We start from the raw sequence: 22,793 nt of genomic DNA, 5'->3' as shown, positions 1-22,793 counted from the left end.
AAAGGTGTTTTTCCTTCTGCTTGCAAATTTGCTCATATCCAGCCAGTTCCTAAAAAGGGTGACAAATCCCTCCCATCCAATTATCATCCCATTGCAATTACTTCTACTCTTTCTAAAGTAATGGAGAAATCAATTAATCGCCAACTTTTAAACTACCTAGAATCCTCCATCAATTGCCAGTATGGATTCCATCAGTGTCGATCCACTGGTAATATTCTGGCTTATGTTACCCATTTATGGACAAATTCAATGGAAAAGTTCAGTGAAACATAAGCAGTTGTTCTTGACATCTCAAAGGCTTGGCTTTCGATCCTGTTTGGCATAAAGGTCTTCTAAACAAGCTTCCAACTTATGGTTTGCCAACTGTTTTTTGTAATTGGTTATCCAGTTTTCTCTCTGCTCACTGAGGGTGATGGTAGGCAGCTCTCTGTCTTCTAACTTCTCCACTAATGTTGGTGTCTCCCAAGGTTCAATTCTTTCCCCTACTCTTTTCCTCTTGTATATTAATGACCTTCTTCCATTGACCGGAAATCCTATGTACAGTTTTGTCGATGATAGCACATTGCATTGCACTTTCCATTTTGAGAAACCTTGCCCTGCTCAATCAGCTTGAACTTCTTGAATATCTGCTACCAATTCCTTAAATGCCGATCTCCAGGTAATCCTCCAGTGGGGCAAAGACAACTTAGTTGATTTCAATCCTTCTAAAATTCACTCCTGTCTTATATCTCACAAAAAAGGATTCTTCTGCTCTTATGCTTATCTTTGATGACACTCTGATCTCTAGGCAAGATGATATATCACTTTTGGGGATTACGCTGACTTCTAATCTCTCTTGGCACAAGCACATTACAAATATTTCTTCCTCTGCATCTAAAAAACTTGGTTTTTCTCTTTCGCTCTTGACATTACTTTTCTTCCAAACAGCTGTTCACTCTGTACAAATCGCAAATCTGCCCTACCATGGAATATTGTTCCCACAACTGAGGGCGGAGCCCCAAAAACCTCTCTCAGGCTTCTAGATTCCATTCACAGAGGGCAGTTAGGTTAATTAATGATGCCTCTCTAACAGAGTCTCTCCACTGTCTGTCTCATAGACGTACTGTTTCTGCTGCATGCCTTTTCTACAGATACTTCCTTGGCCACTGTTCTTCTGATTGGCTTCTATAATCATATACTTTGAATTCAGAAAAGATTTTGATACTACTACAAATTGGAGCAGTGTGGTATTAAGGGCAAGTTACTGACATGGATAGTGGGATGATTAAATGGGAAAAGACAGAGTGGTTATTAATGGGCTGTTCTTCTTTGACTAACATTATTAGTGGATTCCCTTAGTGCAGGGCGCATTTTTATTTTCGATATTTATTAATGATATCAATGAAAGCATGTCAAGCTTAATATCTAAGTATGCAGATGAGATAAAAGTTTGAAAGGGTGGTTAATGACAATAACAAGTTATGCTATTGTAACAAGATCTAGAAAATTTAGGCAAATGGAATGAGAAGTAGTAACTGAAGTTTAACATTGACAAATGATAGGTTGTGGGATGGGGATGCCAGATGTTTATCAAATTCTAATAGGGAACTGAACAACTTTGTGATAACTGAGAGGAAAGTGGAAGAAAAATTGTTAAAGCTAAATGCGAACCAAGCACCTGGGATGGGTGGGAGCTATCCAATTATATTAAAAGAGACAGCAAAAGCGATCAACAAATCTTTAGTCGTAATTATAAGAGCTTAATTAATTAGTTTGGATTCTGAGGAGGTCCTTATTGACTGGAGATGTGCAAATGTATAGTGACATGAGTAATTGGAGATCAGTTAGACTGAATTATATTCCAGTGTAAATAATGACGTCACTAGTTAAAGAAGTAATGCAGGGCCATCTAGAGAGAAATGTATTTATACTACAATCAGGGCTAAGATCTGTTAGGAGGCAAGTATTTATACTAGTCAGGTCACAGATCTGTTAAGAAGCAGTCTTGTCATCATATACTTACAGTCATGTAAGTATATGATGTCAAAAAATAATCTTGACATCATATACTTAGATATCAGAAAACCTCTTGATATATACTGTGCATAAAAGACTGCTGAAGAAATTGGAGCAGCATGGCATTAAGAGCAAGTTACTTCTGTGAATAAAGGCATGGTTAAGTGGGAGAAGACAGAAAGTGGTTACTGATGGGCACTGCTCTTCTTGGAAAAACATTGTTGGTGGAATCCCCCAGGTTCAGTGATAGGCACACTGTTGTTTTCTATATTTATTAATGATACTGATGAAGGCATATCAGACCTAAAGTCTAAATTTGCAGATGATACTAGGGTTGGTGGAGAGGTCATCATGAGGTTGGTATGGTGGTTAATAAAAGTAATCAAGGCATGCTACAGCAAAGGTCTAGATAAATTAATGTACCAACTGTGTGTTGGTACATTAATCTGGGTTTACTCTGATAGTGGATAATGAAAAAGATCTGAGGGGAGGGATAATTGTGCAGTCAGTTCTCTGATAAGTGTAGATGAGATGCCAGGACATCTCATGGGGTTTTGTCAATAATATGCAGGAATTTTTCCAGTAGGGATAAAGTGGTGATCATCCAGCTGTATAACATAGGCCACATCTTGCATACTGCACACAGGTCTGGAAGCCTCATTTATGGAAGAATGTTGATCTGTTGGAGCAGGTGCAGAGAAGAGCAACAAATTAGTGGGGGGGGGGCAAAAGGGTACTTTTACCAATAAAGACTTCAGTTCTGCAAAATTGCAGCATCTGGAAACTAGGACCTGTCAGGAGATCTGATTGAGGTATGTATAGCTTTTAATGGATTGCGTAAGCTATATGTCGATTCTATTCTTACTCTTCCTCAGACAACATATATCAGGGGACATAAATTTAAATTGAGGAAGGATGGTTGCAAGATAGATGTGTGGAAATTTGCTTTGAGCCAGTGGGTAGTTAGATTTTTGGTTGCATTGTTTCTTTGGGCTTAACAACACAAGGTGGTTAGGCCATAATATGCCTGCTGATTGTTGGAAGAAACTTCCATCTAGTGTTGTGGAAATGGGTAGTATGAATAAATTTAAGGAAGAATTAAATAAATTATTATAGGAGATGGACTGGCAATGTGGAAAGTTTTTTTTTTTTTCCTTTTTTGGCTGATCCTAATTAGCTTACTTCCTTTGCCACTATTAATACTAAAACTAATAAATTTCGGTAAAATATAAGGCTTCAGTGATAGAAAACAACATATTTTTTAATTTTATCTTTTTAATATATAGTCATGATATCTTCAGCATTTGATAACTATATGAACAAGATTTTTACAGTATTGTAATTTGATTTCCTGAATCACATTTTGCTCAAAGGCTGTATTAGAGGTGTGCAGTTAGGCAGAACAGTTTTATAATGCTGATTTCACAATTTTACAACTCATTTACAAGTCTCTATTTACCCAATCATTCTTGTGGCCTTAGCTAGAAATGGCAAGCTTTAGAAATCCCATTTCAGTAAAACATTTTCAGCTTCCAGTGGAATTTGCAGAGGCAGTAGTGTTTTGCCGATTTTGCAATCTGGTGCAGAAACTTCACAAACTAAAGTTTTTTTTTAGTAAAAACTCTCAAAAGTAAGTTGCACTCTAATCAGAATTTAAACATGTCTGCGATTCAAACCCAATTCAGAACACTTTTGTATAAATTTAAGCTGAAAAGTGATAGATAGTGATATTGGCATAATAGTAATATCACTAACACTTTAGATCTCTTATTCAACTAATCACTATCTCTGAAATCGTCAGTTTTTAAATTTATGAATAAAAAAAATTTTTGCATTTGTGCAAAATTTCCCTATACATTAGAATGTTATGTAACTGCTGTTAAAGTAACCAGGTATACAAGAGAGTTTCCAATAAAGGACATTAAAAGAGAGACTTGTACATAATGTAAGCTCTAGGAAAACTGACTAAAAAAAACACAAATTTTGAAAAAAATCTCCTTTCCTCCATTGAAAACTACCACCTTTTCATGAAAAATTCCTTATTAATAAAATAAACTAATCAAACCATACATTTAAAAGTATATAAAAATTTTTACAAGAAGTTAAAAGCACCTTTTTTCGTATTATAATGTATATAACATGTTATAACGGACTGGTAAGGTAAATAAACAAAAATCAGATAAAAAAAGTGAAAAACATTTCCCACTTGTGCAACTGCAGAAACACTTCTCTTTTTTTCTTTTTCTTTTCATAGTTCTTTCCTCACAGAGGCAGGATATTATTTATCAGTTCTCTTGGTCACAACCTCCTTTATTAAAATTGGTGGGAATGGCTTATTAATGAGAAATAGGTTGTAAACTACAAAAGCAGTAAAGCTGAAATAAGTATTATTCTTTAAGCTAACGTCAGAATAATATCCTCAACTGTTACATTAATCACCTAACAAAAGAATTGAAGTTTCATTTATATTACCAATTTTGACATTCTTGGGGCTAAGTACTGTAGTTAAAATGAATATTTATTCACAATCAGACATTTACAATAACAAGTACTTAAGTGTTTTCAATTTCATTGTCTAGGTCCCCTTCCCCATCATTTCTAAATCATTAAAAAAATTAGTGTTAGTACTGACAAAGGATGCAAGAAAGCAAGCTTACAAAGCAAAACACGAAAAGAAAAAAAAAAAAAAAACCTTCCCACATCACCAGTCCATCCCATTCAAATTTTGTCCAGTTATTCTTTGAATTTATTCAAGCTACCCACTTCCATGATAACAGATGGAAGTTTGTTTCAACAATCAACAACCTGCTGGCTGATGGCAAACTTCTGCACATCTATCCTGCAACTACCTTTCCTCAAATTTAATTTCCGTCCCCTCGTGTGCAGTCTGGGCAAGAGGAATATCATCAGCACTGAGACTGCTGAGAAAGCCTTAAACTTCAATCAGATCACCTCGCAGGTGCCTATTATTCATATGCAGAAATTCAGAGGACTGGCGGCTTGTTAAGACCACCCTTTTGTTTGTTCCCCCTCACCACTCTCACTACCCTTCTCTGCAGCCATTCCAGCAGATCTATATCCTTCCAAAAATCTCAATATAATCTCAGTGATGTCCATTTCCACTTACAGTCTGCCAAACTCCGTGTACTTTGTTCTGACAGAATCACAGTTATCAATTGATTCAATCATTGCTCATCTCAGTTGTCCAAACTGTATGATTCCTTTCACTTCAAAGGTGGTATTTGTGCATATGTCTGCTCTGATATTCCCTGTCGGAGAGAGAAGGTTCCAGTAATTTGAACCTCCTCTTTCCGATCTTCTCTGGCTTAAAATCTCTTCACCAGATCTGTCAAATTCATCTGCTGCCTCTATCGTTCTCCCAACTTCCCTAATCACTTGGAACTCTTTCACTTCCTCTCTATGAAACATAACTTTCTCCAGTCCAACTTTCCTAACAGTGAGGTAATTTTCATTGGTGATTTTAATGTTCATAACTCCAGCTGGCTCCCAATTTCTGGTCACACAGAACCAGCTGGTCGAGACGTTGAGGCTTTTGCAAATACTAATTACCTCACACAGATTGTTCATTTACCTACTAGAATAGCAGACAATCCTAACTATGCAACCAATGCCTGATCTTTTTATCACAAACAACCCTTCGAAGTACACAACTCAAGGCGAGTGGTCCTCTAGGCATCTCAGATCACAACTTGGGGATGGTCTCTTCTCCAATGGAATTTTTCTCTCGTTGCCATTCTCAACCTCATGTTGTTTGGCATTACAAGAATGCAAAATGGGATGATTTTGCAAGATTTCTTTTCTTCTTTTCTTTGGTCAGATTACTGTTTCAAATCTTGTGATGTCAATGTTTGCTCAGATCGTATCAATGAAATTATTCTTGTAGGAATGAAATCCTTTATTACGCACTCCTTAAAATTTCGTCCTTTATCTAAAACCTTGGTTTTCCAATAAATGTGCTAAGGCTGTTCAAGAAAAGAATTGTAATTTTCTTCTATCTAAATCTCCAGGTTCACTTTCTGCCTACACCAAAGCTCACAACAATTGTAAAGCAGTTATCAATCAGTCCAAACTAGATTTCAAACAGGCTAAGAGCAGAAACTTGCTTCTTGTCCAAATGGTAGTTGAGCATTCTGGTCTTTTGCCAATTCTATTGGCCACAACTTTTGCCCATCTCTGTCAAAACCAGACGGTTCTATTGCTATTTCAGCCAAAGATAGGATACTGACCTGCTGGTATCCTATTTTTCTTCTAACTTATGTATTGAGGACTTTGGTAAACCACCTCCTACCATTCTAAGTACACTCCATTTTGTGCCTCATGTGGTCCACCATCAAAAGGATGTCCAAAGTATTTTGAATAATCTTGATCATGATACCATCAAGACCTCCAGGTCCTTATGGTATTTCTCCACGTTTTCTGAAAACCTGTGCTCCTGAACTTACTCCTGTTCCGTGAAGCCTATTTTTCACTTCCTTATTCCAAAGGTGTTTTCCCTTCTTGGAAAATTTCTAATATTCAGCCAGTCCTAAAAAGGGCGAAAAATCCCTCCCATCCAATTATTGTGCCATTGCACTTACTTCTACTCTATCTAAAGTAATGGAGAAATCAATTAACTGCCAACTCTTAAACTATCTAGAAACCTTCCATCTGATCAACAATCGCCAATATGGATTCAATCCACTTGTGATATTCTGGCTTATGTTACCCATCTATGGACAAATTCAATGAAATTTATCCATAGATGTTTTAGATATTTCAAAGGCTTTTGATTCTGTTTGGCATAAAGGCCTTCTAAATAAGCTTCCACCTTATGGTGTTTTTTGTAATTGGATTGCTCTCTGTATTCTAACTTCTTCACTAATGCTGGTGTTTCCCAAGGTTTGGTTCTTTCTCCCTCTCTTTTCCTCTTATATATAAGTGAACTTCTTACATTGACTGGAAATTCACATTGCATTCCACCTTTCAGTTTGAGGAAACTTACCCTGCACAAACAGCTTCAACTCCTTGAATATCAAGTACTAATTCCTTAAATGCTGATCTCCAGGTAATTCTCCAGTGGGACAAAGATAACTTATTTGATTTTAATCCTTCTACTCTGATCTTTCTTCTTATTTGATTTTTAACTCTGTCCTGTGTTATATCTCAAAAAATGGATTCTTTTGCTCCTATTCTTATCTTCGATGCCACTCTGATTTCTAGGCAAGGTCATATATATCTATTGAGGATTACCCTAATTTCTAATCTCTCTCTCTTGGCATAAGCACATTACAAATATTGCTTCCTCTGCATCTAAAAAACTGGGTTTTCTCTTTTGCTCTCAGTGTTACTTTTCTTTCAGGCAGCTGTTCACTCTGTACAAATCACAGATCTACTTTACCATGGAATATTGTTCCCACTTCTGGGGCGGTGTCCCCAAACCCTCTCTCAGGTTTCTAGATTCCATTCAGAAGAGAGCAGTTCATCTCTAACAGAGTCTCTCCACTCTCTGTCTCACAGACATTCTGTTTCTGCTGCATGCCTTTTCTATGGGTACTTCCATGGGCACTGTTCTTCTGAATTGGCTTCTATAATTCCCTCCCCCCTCTCTCTCTCTTCTAACGAAGGCAGTCCAAAAACATGCTGCACCAGTTAACATCCTCTTACTTTTCATCTTCAAACTCGCAGAACTTCACATTTCTTCTTCCTCATTTATCCATTCAACCTCTGGTTTCTGGAACAACCTTCCTTGATATGTATTTCCTGAAAATACAATCTGCATGAATTCAAGTGTAATGTCAGCAAGTATCTTCTTTCATCTTCTCAACCTTCATCTCATGCACGGTACTAAGTACTATAGATTCCGATACCTCGTGTTACATTAAAAATAAATAAATAAAAGAGGCCTCCAGACCTGTATGTAGTAAATGAAGATGTGACCTAACCATTGCCTTGCACAATGAGCTAATCAGCTCCTTATCCCAGCTACCAAATTCCTATCTTTACCAAAAATCTATGAACTGTCCTGGCAGCCTCTCCACACAATTACCCAAGGTCTTTATTATTTTCCATGATCTTGAGTATAGTACCAACACAGTTATTACATTAATCTGGGATTACTGCTACCCACATGTATATCTTGCATTTGTCAATGTTAAACTTCAACTGCCATTTCTCACCCTATCTGCCTATTTTTTGTAATCTTGTTGCACTAGTTTACCTTTATTACTGCTATTAAACACCCTGCTAACCTTGGTATCATCTGCAAAAACTTAGACACAAAATAATTTTGATATCATATACTTGGATTTCAGGAAAGCTTTTGACAAGACTACTGTACAAATTGAAGCAGTATGGTATTAAGAGTAAGTTGTAATAAAAGGGTAGTTAAGTGGGAGAAGACAGAGCATGATAATCAATGAACACTTCTCTTTGTGGACTAATGTTTTAGTAGAGTCCCCCAGGGTTAGGTGTTGGGCCCACTGTTGTTTTGTATATTATCAGTGATATTGATTAAGGTATAGCATATATGGGTAGAAGTAACCCCAGAGAAATGTACCAACTCTGTAGTACTACACTTAGGGTGGTAGAAAATGAAAAGATCTTGGAGTAATTGTGCAATCAGATCGGCGCCTCCATAGCCAGGTGGGAAGGAGCAGCAGTGTGTAGCACACGCTTCTTGATTAGACTGGGGTTCGAGCCCGTCACCACCAAATACGGAGGATGCGGAAAGGTCAGGGAATGACCACCACATATTCCCGGAGCAACATGGCCTTAGTTGCTAATGCTCCTAACAACCAAATAACAAACAGATATGAAGTTTTCTGAGCAATGCAGACAGGCTGCCAGAGCAGGTTGTGGGGTTTTGTCAATGATATACAGGAATTTTGCTAGTAAGGAAAAGGAAGTGATCATTCCTTTATATAAGGCAATGGTGAAGCCACACCTTGAGTACTGCGTACAGGTCTGGAGGCTTCATTTTGGGAAGGATGTGGAGTTGCTTGAGCGTGTACAGAGAAGGGCAACAAGATTGGTGAGGGGAATGAAGGGGGTCCTCTTATCAAGAAAGGCTTAAGTTCTGAAAATTCCAGTGGCTGGAGACTAGGCACCTGCGAGGTGATCTGATTGAGGTGTATAAGACCTTGAATTGGTTGAGCATGCTGAATTCTGATGGGATTCTTCTTCTTGCTCAGATTACAAACCTGAGGGGGCATAAATTCAAATTGAGGAAAGACAGTTGCAGAATAGATATGCCTTTAGCCAGCAGGTGGTTAATTGCTGGAACAAACCACCATCTGTCACTGTGAAAGTTGATAGCTTAAATAAATTCAAGGAGGAACTGGGCAACTTTCAGAGGGAATGGATGTGTGAAATTGTTTTTACTTTTTTTTTTTTTTCCATTAATGTTACATAAGCTCATACACTTGCTTTCTTGCATCACATGCCTCCATTATTACTACCACTACTACTAGTATTAGTAAAATAATAAGAGGAGTTTACCTCAATATAGTGCGTATGATACCCTCCAGAAATTTCTGGAGGGTATCATACGGAAGTGTTCTACGCACTATATTGAGGTAAACTCCTCTTATTATTTTACTAATATTATTATCAACGTAGAACATATTGAGTAGTACAGCTCTGATTCATACTACCACTACTACTATATAAGAAAAACCTACGTTCCAATAAATGAAGATTAGTGGCTATGTGCTGTCAAGTTAAAAATTTTTATTTCAAATTCTATAAACAAAAGAATTTTTTTTTAAATATATAGACAGTACCATAGTGTCAATATCCTAAAAAAATTTTCAATATCATATCTTCTTGGCTGAAAAAACTATACATTACCTGCTCCTGTAACTTGAATGGCAACATCTAAGCTTTTAGCAAATCTGTCTGTAAGCTAAAAAAATTCTGTTTGAATAAACTTAATATTCTAAACATTTCTGAAATAAGTAATTAGATACTGCACAAATAAAAATTAATAACTGATAAATTAAGAGTGAATTGCAAGTGTGATCTAACAAACTTATTGGATGTTCTTACTAGTTAACATTCTTAAAAGTTTCACAGTATTTTTTTCAGATACAACTTCATCTTTAGATAATTGAGAATTTAAAACATTAATTTCCAAGCATAATCGTTTAGATGCCTGGTCAGAGTCATTGCAAATAAAATCATTTTTCTTGATTTATGATCTGGACAGATTCATGTTAAAATCATTTGGAAAGCACTATCAGATATTAATGTGGAAAACATTATAATAAACTCTGTAGAAATGATTCCACTATCACAAAATCAATCTGTCAAACTCTAATTCATCCAGCCTTTATATGTTTACTTGTTTATTTCTTCATAGCTGCCAACTTCAGACTTTCAAAAACCTGGAGATCATACATTTGTAAGCAGTAGGAAAACAGGAGGTTTCTAGGATAAAATATATGAAAAGTAGGAGGAGGTTTTTAAAGTCAACAGTACAATAGAAATTAAATTTCACTGGAAAGACAGCCAACATGTAAACAGGTTTTTTTTTTTTTTTAATTCAGTGGTATGCATCAGTTGAAATTGTTTAAATCTACGAGTATCCTTCTTTTTAACATTTTTCTCTACTAAATGTCCACAAAATAATCGTCTATTTTTACAGGAAAACATGCAGTACCCATTTCAGTTTTTTTTCTTTTTTTTTTTTACGAAACTGAAATTTTTTAAATTATAAAAGGTGGCAACAATGTCATTATATAGCTTGGAATCACTTTGATTAATACCATTTGTAGCAATCAAAAATAGACCATTTTTCAGAGCCATCACTACCTCTTCTTTCTCTATCTGTGCAATTTCACTAACAATGCCTGTTGATTTTGCTCTTCCACAACCATATTTTTTTTGCTATTTCACTATTGGGAAATACATTTATGAATAATGCACCTACATTATAACCAGAGCTCAGAGGAAGATTATGTTCTATGACAAATAGATGCAAATATTTTCAGCACATATGACATCATTATCGCAATGAACTGCAACATCTAGTTTTGTTGCATTTCTTTCTGTGCTGACTTTATGCTTATTTGTTTGCAAATTTCTTATCTTACAGCTGGAGTCGACAAAACATAAATATGTCTACATACCACAAGGCAAACGTGTTACCCTTTTCAGAATTTACAACGGAGAAAATCTTTCACTGATATTTGACATTATATTTCTTTAGCAAAAAATATGTGCTTTAGTCAAGGCTTAATAATAGTGGCACTCACCTCAATGATCTGTTATAGTTACATGAATTGTGAAAAGGGAAGGGAGATCTCTAATTAAAAAACTAAAATCAGAAATTAAGAATCATAAACTAATAATTGTAAATTAAAGAATTAGGCCCAGAGGAGAGAGAGAGAGGTGCACCACATCATCCTCTAGTTGTCAATTATAATGCTATAAAAGTTAGGGTATATTAAAATGGGGGATAAGGCCAATAGTCGTGAACGACGGACTTTCGCTGTGATCATCTTCAGTTGGTACTAGAGTAAGATATGGAACAGAGAGACGCTGTAAATCTTAAGTACCCGAAATGTTTTGCTGACATGTGATATTTTGGCTTGCACGAGATTCCAAATAGGGGAAAAGGAAACAGGAAGTTTGGTGTTTAAGACGTTGAAGTTGGTGTTAAGACAGTACCATTCTATTATGAGGGTTTCGTATTTGAAGGAGCTTATAGCTTGAATTTAATTTAATAATAGTAACTGCCACATCAACTGAGGGATTATGGTTGTAGGTACATGCATGCTGAGAGAGCTCTGTATTTTCTTAATGTGTTCGAAAACTATTAACATGATAGTATGTGCGTGTATTTGCAGTGATGGATAAACCAAATTTGTTGGTGGTGCTCCCGATGTAACACACGATGCAATCACACTGGCATTTAATTAAATAAACTATGTTATTAATATCTTTCATGTCATATATATGGGTTTCTTTGTATTTGCTAAAGGGAGTTCCTAATTTGTTATAAGTGGAAAAAATTAAGGAAATATCTATATTAATGAAGGTTTGACGTAGCCACTAGCGATCTGACAATGGTAAGGGAGGACAATATGAATATTTTAAATGTTAGATTTTTTTTATCACAAAATTATTAATCCTATCTGCTGAAATAGTTTGTTGAATTAGTTTTATGGGGTATTATCTGGCTGTAAATTTTCCTGTAAGATATTTTAGCTCAATAGCCAAATCATCCTGTGAATGGCAGTATTTTAAAGCATTAAAAACTTGATTATAGAGAATGGATTTTTTTTCACTAAGGGGGGAGTGATGTGAATGGAAGTGTAGATATTTACCTATGTTTATTTTTTTCCTGTAGATTTTCGTACCTAGCCTATTATTTAGCTTATGTACAGATAAGTTGAGAAAATTAACTGTGTTATTTGTTTCTACTTTAAGTTGTATTTTAATTTGGGGTGAATTGATTGAAATTTGATAAAGAGATTGTTAATGATAAATTTGTCTCCAATTATTAGAACATCATCAGCATAATGGATATAAAGTTTAATACCTGCTGGGAATGGTTGAAAAGTTTGATGCTCTATGTATATTTCAGGTATATTTCAGATAGGGAGCTGATATTCCGAGACCCATGGGGAGTCCGAAAATTTGTTTGTACACCTGATCTTGAAAATAGAAATGTCTAGCTCTGATTAATACAGTGACGAGTTCTAAAATGCTATCAATGTTAAGTGATATGCGGCTGGTTAAGGTATTATCCAAAATTAGATCACATAAGGCTTGTAAAGTGTAATCTAGATCAACATTAGTGTATAGGGACACCATGTCAAAGGAAGCTAACAAATCATTTCAAGAGATCGTAATGGAGTTAATCCATTAAAAAGTTTGGCATGTGTTATTAACTCGAAATTTAGAAGATTTCATGGGGTGAGAGATAATCTTTACCCGGAAGGATGGTAAATCAGCATGTTCGTGATGCAACAAGAGGGAGCAATACTCTTGATCTGATTATCAGTAGTGATTCTTCATGCATTAAGAATCTGCAGGTAAATGAACCACTAGGTGGCAGTGATCACAGTGTGTTGAAGTGGGATTTACTCAAGGAGGTAACTACCATCAGAGGTAAAGGGAAGGGTTTTTGTTTTCGTAAAGGCGACTATGATGGTCTGAGACAGTATTTAAATCCTATACAGTGGGACCAACTGATGATGTTACCAACAGCAAACTTAAAATGGGAGGCATTCAAGGAACTAATCTTGGAGGCTACCAGGCTTTACATACCAACTAAGAAATATTGTTCAAGGTTTAGGGGCGCCTCCGTAGCCAGGTGGGAAGGAGCAGCAGCAGTGCGTAGCACACGCTTCTTGATTAGACCGGGGTTCGAGCCCGTCACCACCACATACGGAGGATGCGGAAAGGTCAAGGAATGACCACCGCATATCCCGGAGCAATATGGCCTTAGTTGCTAATGCTCATAAAAACCAACCAACCAATCAAGGTTTAGGCCTAAATGGTTGTCAGATGAACTAATGAGACATGTGGCAGAGAAGAAAAATGCATGGGATACATACAAATTAATGGGTGACATGGAAGCCTATGATAGATATAAGTTGGTCTGTAACCAAGTCACAAAGGAGATTAGGCAGGCAAAGGCAGACTACGAAAAATCCTTGGCAAAGGATGCAAAGAAAAACAGAAAAGAGTTCTTTACATATTTAAACTCAAGAAGGAAAGGGATGAATCAGATTGGTCCACTGGATATTGATGGGTCAACAGTTGAGGATCCTGCTCAGGTGGCTAACAATTTAAACGAGTATTTTGCATCTACATTCACGCATGAGGAGTTATTCAGGAAGGAGAATGATGTAGGTAAAGTAAACATTGGCAGTGAGCTGGATGATTTTGTAATAACTGAGAGGAAAGTGGAGGAGAGATTGTTCAGGATAAACATAAAAAAGGCACCTGGGGTGGATGGGATCTATCCAGTTATATTAAAGGAGGCAGCAAAGGAAGTAAGCAAGCCCCTAGCCATAATTATGAGAGCTTCTTTGGACTCAGGGGAGGTACCCATCGACTGTAGATGTGCAAATGTAACCCCAATTCACAAAGGAGGATCAAAGGCTGACACAAGTAATTATAGACCTGTTAGTTTAACTTCTGTTCCAGGTAAATTAATGGAGGCACTGGTTAAAGAAGCACTGCAGGATCATCTAGACAAGAATTCAGTTATAGCTCAGATGCAGCATGGTTTTGTTAAGGGCAGGTCTTGCCTAACCAATTTGATTGGATACTATGATGTAGTTACAAAAGAACTGGATGCAGGGAATAACTTTGATATTATATATTTGGATCTTAGAAAGGCTTTTGATACTGTTGCACATGGAAGACTGCTGCACAAATTGGAGCAGTGTGGCATTGGAGGCAAATTGCTGCTATGGATAAGGGGATGGTTGAGTGGCAGAAGACAGAGAGTGGTAATCAATGGACACTGCTCAACGTGGACTAATGTTATTAGTGGAGTTCCTCAGGGTTCAGTGTTGGGTCCGTTGTTGTTTTCGGTGTTTATGAATGATATTGATGATGGGATATCAAGTTTAATGTCCAAGTTTGCAGATGATACAAAGGTTGGCAGGGTTGTTAAGGACACTACTGACGTTATGCTGCTGCAACAGGATCTGGAAAGGTTGAACAGATAGGCTGAGAGGTGGCAAATGAAGTTTAACATTGACAAATGTAAAGTACTACATATGGGAAACAGTAACCCCAGAGCAACGTATCAACTCTGCGGTACTACACTGACAGTGGTGGAGAATGAAAAGGACCTGGGGATAATTGTGCAGGCAGATATGAAGTTCTCTGAGCAGTGCAGACGAGCTGCAAGAGTAGCTCATGGTGTCTTGTCAATGATAAAGAGGAATTTTTCTAGCAGGGATGAGGTGATTATTCCCTTGTATAAGGCAATGGTTAGGCCACATCTTGAGTACTGTATACAGGTCTGGAGGCCTCATTTCAGGAAGGATGTGGAGCTGCTGGAACGGGTACAGAGAAGGGCAACAAGATTAGTGAATGGAACAAAGGGTTGCTCTTACGAAGAAAGGCTTAAGTTTTGCAAATTACAGAGTCTGGAGACTAGGCACCGGAGAGGTGATCTGATAGAGGTGTATAAGGCTTTGAATTGTTTGAGCATGCTCAATGCCAATGGGATTCTTCATCTTGCTCAGAATAATCAGCTCAGAGGGCATAAATTCAAATTGAGGAAGGACGGATGTCGGATAGATGTGCGGAAATTTGCCTTTGGCCAGCGGGTGGTTGGTTGGTGGAACCGACTTCCATCACTTGTTGTTGAAGTTGATAGCCTAAACAAATTTAAAGCTCAACTGGACAGGTATTTCGAACGAACAGAGGGGTGAAATGGGAGTGGTGTGTGTTTTTTTTTTTTTTTTTTTTGGCTGATGCTGAATAAGCTTGCTTTCTTGCATCATATGCCTCTACTAATGCTAATGCTAATGCTAAATTTGCAAAAGTAAATTTGCTGGAGGAAATAATCAGACGTAAAGGGTGATCAGATTTGTGAAGTTTGATGATACCAAACATATGGAGCATATGGATGTTATTACGGATACCTATTTGTTGTAAAATGTGTAAGTTTATTTCATGGTTTGCTCTAAGTAGGGTATCTAACTTATCTTTTAACTCTGAACTGGTATAATTATGTGTTGGAGAGAATTTGTTATACAGGAATACCTCACATAGTGTGGTTTCAAACAGCGTGGGTTTAGCTATAGTGGGGTTTACAAATAGTAAAAAAATTAACTACATTATGCACCAATACATTTGATATACAGGGTGATTCACAACCAGTGCAACAAACTTGCAGGAGGTGTAGGGGGCACAAAGGCGAATCGGAATCACATAGCATTGCAGGGTCCGAAATGCCTTCATCATGCAGTAGAGGACGTTGAATGGGAGGTTGCATGAACAGCAATCCCGCTGGAAGTCAGCATTTGTGAACCGGTACCTGAGGCAGTAGGATGGACGAGTATTCAAACGTTGAACTGGCCGACATGCACCTCGTGTATGGAGCTGCAGATTGTAACAGGCATGCCGCTCTGCGCTTGTACCAGGAACGTTTCCCGCACAGGCATGCTCCTCATCATACGATTTTCGCACGTGTGCACAGAAGGTTACGTGAGACTGGTTGTTTCACGAGCGGTACCATGAATCAAGAGTGAATGACGAGGACGCCAGACAATGAGGAGAATGTCCTACATCTTGCAGAAGGCAATCCGAGTACGAGTACTCAAGCGATAGGCCAACAATTGGCATATCGCTCGAGTACTCGTGTTCATACCATCTGCAACGCGTCCAATCATTGGAGCCTGCGGATTATCCACTCCGGAGGACTTTTGCTACTTGGTTTCTTCAACAGAAACGTTTCGCAAATGCTGACTTCCAGCGGGATCGCTGTTCGCGCGACCTCCCATTCAACGTCCTCTACAGCATGACGAAGGCATTTCAGACCGTGCAATGCTATGTGATTCCGATTCGTCTTTGTACCCCCTACACCTCCTGCAAGTTTGTCGCACTGGTAGTGAATCACCCTGTATATGTGTGTATTATAATGCCAGCATGTAGGCCAATGCGTTATCGATTCAATGCCACGCTGATTGCTGTCGCAACTCCCATTATATACGGACTCTGCTAGCATTCATACATTAGTAAACAGTCTAGATTCCGAGCAGTGAGGTCGTTCACTGTGCATAAGCTGTACAAATATTTTTTGCTGTGTATTTTTATTCAAGATTTATATTTTTAAAAAAGTTACACCTTTATACGCAAATATGAGTGTGATTTTTTTTTTTTTTTTTTTTTTGATTTGGTAGTTGTTGGCGCATCGGCTTCTGTGGCCATATTGCACCTCCCAAGGTTTTTGCAGTACTTTGATCCAAGCCCGAGGCAGGAATCAAACCCGCGACCTGTGGGTTGCCGGGCAGGTACTTTACCCACTCGGCTAGCCCGGTCGGCATGAGTGTGGGCGCCTCCGTAGCCAGGTGGGAAGGAGCAGCAGTGCGTAGCACACGCTTCTTGATTAGACCGGTGTTCGAGCCCGTCACCACCAAATATGGAGGATGCGGAAAGATCAGGAATGACCACCGAATATTCACGGAGCAATATGGCCTTAGTTGCTAATGCTCCTAAAAACCAAACAAACAACAACAACAACAAGCATGAGTGTGAAGAAGAAATGTAATGGCGCTGAGAGTTCGTCTAGATCCAAACATCGAACGAGTTATGAAAGTAAGGCAAGCATTGCAAAATGAAATTCGATGTAAAGAGATGTATGCAGATAAAAAAAAAGGAAAAACTGTGCAAACTAAGCGGATCAGTTATTTTTCAAAATAAAAGTTCAGTACATACTTCACTTATATTCTTTTGGTATGTACATACTACAATAAAAATCATTTGTACTGTACTTACTAGTATTTTTCATTTTTATCATTTTAATTTTTTTTTTTGCAAGAACTTTGTGTGCATCAATTTATGGTAAACAAAAACCTATATATTTTTGCAACTCGACCCATACAAAGGGTACTAGGAAAGTCTTGCAATACAGCTTTGTTTATTTAATTTTTTCAAAGTAATTTCCTCTACATTCAATACACCTCTCCATCCTCCGAAACCAATCTTTAAACCAGTTCTGCCAAGTTTCACTAGGGAGTAAAGCACACTCGTTGTCCCAAGCCCGTAGAAGGTCCTCATCACTGGAAAACCGCCTCCCTTTTAGCTTCATTTTCACATGCGGGAACAGTGCAAAGTCGCAGGGAGCAAGGTCTGGACTGTAGAGAGGGTGCTCGAGAAGTTTCAGTCCTGTCGTGGTCAAATATTCGGTGCAGGCTTTGGCGCGGTGAGCTGCAGCATTATCGTGATGGAGGTACCAGGTGTCCATTCTTGACTTTGGCCGCAGGTTCTTCATAGATCCAATGACTTTAGGCAGGCATTGTTCAGTATACCACTTAGCTGTGACTGTCTTCTACGTGTCCAAAACGACACGTTCCACAATTCCACTCGATTTGAAAAATACAGCTATCATTTTCTTCTTTACAGATCAGGATTTTCTGACAATTACGGCTGTGTCATCATCATCAAAGACCCAAACTTTGTTTTGAGCCTTGGTCGGCAGATCGTAATAGTACAGCCAAGTCTCGTCACCTGTCACGATGTTGTTCACATACCGAGATTGTCCCTTATCAAACTTTTTTAACATCTCCCGGCACCAAGTCACACATCGTGTCATCTGCTCTTCAGTCAGTTGATGCGGCACCCAGAGAGAACAAAGTTTCTTCACGTGCAAATGATCTTGCAGAATCGAACGAATTGCTGGTGCATTTAGGCCCAAAGTATCCTCTATCTGTTGGTAGGTCACTCGCCTGTTTTCGTCAAGCATTTTCCTCACAGCAGTAACGTTTTCCTCCGTAACTGACGTTCATGGCCTTCCCGGCCTCTCAGAATCCTCCAGAGTGAAATTTCCCCTTTGGAATTCTCTATACCACCTGAATATCGTTGTACGATGTGGACAATCATCATCTAGTGCAAGAGTCATTTCTTCTAATCACTGGTCTATGGTTAAACCACGCACAAAATTATATTGCAAAACTGTCCTTATCTCATTTCGTGACCACGATGCCATCGCAAGCACTTTACACTCTCACTACTAATGAATAACTGAGCCCATCGACTTGGTGCAGCGGCTACTATGCACGTATGAACATGTCTCAACATGCAGCAACAAGCAGCTTCCTGTGATTCATTGTTGCGTCATATTGCAAAACTTTCCTAGTACTCTTTGTATAATCAAATTGTCGGAAAGCATTACATTAAAATACATACTAATAATACCTTGATCAGCGCAGTTTCGCATAGCGCAGTATTTTTTTTGAACGAATTAACCGCACTAAGCAAGGTATTCATGTATTATTTTTACGTAAACCTGTTTCTCTAAAATAACAATAGTGTCACCCTTATCAGCTTTTTGAATAATGTTAGGGTTATTTTTAAACTTACATATATCAATTTGTTGTTGTTTAGTTATGTTGGACCAGGATGTAAGGTGAAAATTTATGATAGCATTAGTTTCATGAAATATTTACATTGGGAGCACCGCCAACAAATTTGGTTTATCCACCACTGCAAATACACGCACATACTATCATGTTAATAGTTTTCGAACACATCAAGAAAATACAGAGCTCTCTCAGCATGCATGTACTTACAACCATAATCCCTCAGTCGATGTGGCAATTACTATTATTAAATTAAATTCAAGCTATAAGCTCCTTCAAATACGAAACCCTCATAATAGAATGGTACCGTCTTAACACCAACTTCAACGTCTTAAACACCAAACTTCCTGTTTCCTTTTCCTCTATTTGGAATCTCGCGAGAGTTAAAATACCACTTATTCAGCCAAACATTTCAGGTACTTAAGATTTACAGCATCTCTCTGTTCCTTATCTTACTCTAGTGCCAACTGAAGATGATCACAACGAAAGTCCGTCGTTCACGACTATTCGCCTTATCCCCCATTTTAATATACCATAACTTTTATAGCATTATAACTGACAACTAGAGGATGATGTGGTGCATCTCTCTCTCTCTTTCCTCTGGGTTAATTCTTTAATTTACAATTTTTAGTTTACGATTCTTAACTTCTGATTTTAGTTTTTTAATTAGAAACTTCCCTTCCGTTTTCATAATTCATGTAACTATAATGGATCATTGAGGTGAGTGCCACTACTATTAAGCCATGACTATTAAGCCATGACATAATTCTTGGCATTTTAAGCCCTTGCTATTTTAAATTACTGTCATTTCTTTAGCAATAAATTAATTGTTTATTAGCTTCACACTACACAACTGAATGGACTGCAATGAAATAATTGCATACAGCACAGAATAATGCTATTATGATGCATTTATATTTGGAATGTAGACTATGCAGCACACATGACAGCCAATTCTTAATAAAAATAAGCAGAAATTCACAAAATGTTTTTAAAAAATCCAATTTTATTGTAGTTTTATTTTTTTTTTATGAAAAGAAAAAGATGGTAAAAAATTGAGTTTTTGCAAAAATAAACAGAAACTCCGTCAGCTATATTATAATGGTGTGATGGAGAAGAGTCAAAGGGTGTAAAAAAGAAAGCCGTCATAGTAATGCCACACAGTTTGCAGCTATACCTCTTGCAGCCACTAGAAATCCAACACTTGAAAAATCAATTACACAATTCAGTTTAATACCTCACACAGATATAGTCATTTGTCTCAACTAGTTGTATATGTATTCTTCTTTTTTCAGAATGGAATATATGCTAATAAGCTAACTATAATGACCTCCACTAAATTATTTAGACATCTGATAATGTTATTATTATTAATAACCCCTAATACCATACTGCTCCAATTTATAAAGCAATCTTTCATATTTTTATTTTTCAATTTTTATAAAAAGGTGTGCAGAACACTATAAAAAGCTTTACTGAAATCTAAATATATGATGCCACAATTATTTGTTGCATCCTGTTCCTTTGTTACTGCATCATAGTAGTTAATTGGATAGGATTCCTTCCTTCCTCCCCCCCCCCCACTTAACAAACCAATTCTGGGATTTCAATATAATTCCATTCCTGTTGAGATTATCCTATATTCCTTTAGCTCATGTCATCCTTTGATCCTACTTCGTAAATAGGAGCCATTTGTAACTAAGAATGTCTATAAGAATGTCCACTGAATCGAAGGATGTTGTCATAATTATGGCCAAAGATTTGCTTATCTCTTTTGCTGCTTCTTTTAATATCATTGGATAGAGCTCATCAGCCCCAGGTGGCTTATTTACTTTTAGCTTCAGAAATTTCTTTTTCACTTTCTTCTCAGTTGAAAAAAAAATCATTTAGCTTTCAGTTATAACTTGGTATACTTCTGGTGTTTCCTTCCCTGAAAACCTAATTTAAGAATTGTCTTAAGATCAAACTCTGGCAGGGAGATAAATAATTATGTAATAACTGAGAACAAAGTGGAGGAGAAATTGTTGAAGTTAAACATAAGAAAAGCAGCGGGGATGGATGGGATCTATCCAGTTATATTAAAGGAGGTGACAAAGGATATAAGCAAACCCTTAGCAATAATTATGAGAACTTCTTTGAACTCAGGGAAGGTCCCCATGGACTGGAGATATGCAAATGTGTCCCCAATTCACAAAGGGGAATCAAAGGGTGGCACAAGTAATTACAAAACCTGTTAGTTTAACTTCTGCTCCAGGAAAATTAATGAAGTCTGGTTAAAGAAGTAATGCAGAACCATCTAGACAAGACTGCAGTTATAGTTCAGACATAGCATGAGTTTGTAAAGGGAAAGTCTTGTCTGACCAATTTAATTGCATACTATGGTGCAGTCACGAAGGTACTGGATGCAAAAAATAATTTTGATATCACATACTTGGATTTTAGGAAAGCTTTTGATACTGTTGCACATGGAAAACTGCTGCACAAATTGGAGCAGTGTGGCATTGGAGGCAAATTTCTCCTATGGATAAAGGAATGGTTGAGTGGGAGAAGACAGAGAGTGGTAATCAATGGACACTGCTCATCGTGGACTAATGTTATTAATGGAGTCCCCCAGGATTCAAGATCGTTGGGCCCATTGTTGTTTTCTGTATTTATTAATAATATTGATGAAGGTATATCAGGTTTAATGTCCAAGTTTTCAAACAATATGAAGGTTGGCAGGGTTGTTAATGACACTAATGACAGTACGCTACTGAAATAAGATCTAGAAAAATTGAGAAGATGGGCTGAGAAGTGGCAACTAAATTTTAACATTGACAAATGTAAAGTACTGCATATGGGTAGCAACATTGCTTTTTTTATAAAAATAAATAGGTGCCAGTACTCATTCTTTGCTATCAGGAAAATTTGAAAATTAAAAAGGATATGAAAAGTAAACTAAAAAATTATTTTCTAATATTATAATTCAATAGTAATGTTTTTGGAATAAGAACAACAAATTAAGTATATTAACACACAGATTATAAAGCCTAAATTTATTATACAAGTATATAAAAAAATAAATAAAATGTATAAAAAATAAGTAAAAAATCATTTCATAATAAAGTTTCATAGAATATTCCAAAATTTTATTAGGTTCTCATCCGACACACTATGCTGATTTCTTTTCTTACTGTGTCTGTTGTATCTGTTATAGTTTCTTACTTTGTGTCTGTTGCTGAATGACGTTTCTGAAGCAGCCACAAATCGACATATTTTGCTGGATCGACGTAGGTCAGCAGTCGGCCTACAATTTTAAGAAATAGCAGTGAAGAAATTGTTTTTGTCATCAATGAAACTCTGGTTGTGCAGACGATCAGATTCGTTTGTGAAAATCCTCAATTCACATTAACTTGATGAAATTGATATCGTACTCGGGGCATTCATCAAATGCTTCAATTCTTCCGAAACTGTCTTTTCAATTAAGTATTCCCGAAATCCACAAATTGTATCTCTTTCATTTAACCGAAACCAAATTTACAATATTTTAACTTCACTCTCACCAAATGTAACTTGAGAGTTAATATCTTCAGAACAATGTTTCCTATCAAGTATTCAGACTGATGCTGCCAAATCAGCATTTTTACTACCAAGCAGCCTGCTTTCCACAGATTTTTTCAAACTTCTGCAGAAAGCTTCTGGATCAATTGGAAAATAATTTCTGTAATATGTCCCATGAAGTGAAACTCCTTTAAATCATAGATT

General features: G+C 37.2%; 1 protein-coding gene across 1 annotated transcript in view; it reads right to left on the bottom strand.

The window, feature by feature from the left end:
• Cog7 (conserved oligomeric Golgi complex subunit 7) overlaps positions 1–22,793 on the bottom strand; it is a 335,222-nt gene that overhangs the window by 159,132 nt on the left and 153,297 nt on the right. The window contains exon 13 of the mRNA XM_090382401.1: positions 9,844–9,898. Coding sequence (XP_090238527.1) covers positions 9,844–9,898 — 55 coding nt within the window. The remainder of the gene's footprint in view (positions 1–9,843; positions 9,899–22,793) is intronic.

This window comes from Mastigoproctus giganteus, chromosome 10, assembly GCF_048544385.1.
Source record: "Mastigoproctus giganteus isolate SK-2022 chromosome 10, ASM4854438v1, whole genome shotgun sequence".
Taxonomy (NCBI): Eukaryota; Metazoa; Arthropoda; class Arachnida; order Uropygi; family Thelyphonidae; genus Mastigoproctus; species Mastigoproctus giganteus.
The sequence above is the reverse complement of the archived record's forward strand: the minus strand, read 5'-3'. Positions and strand labels throughout refer to the sequence as shown.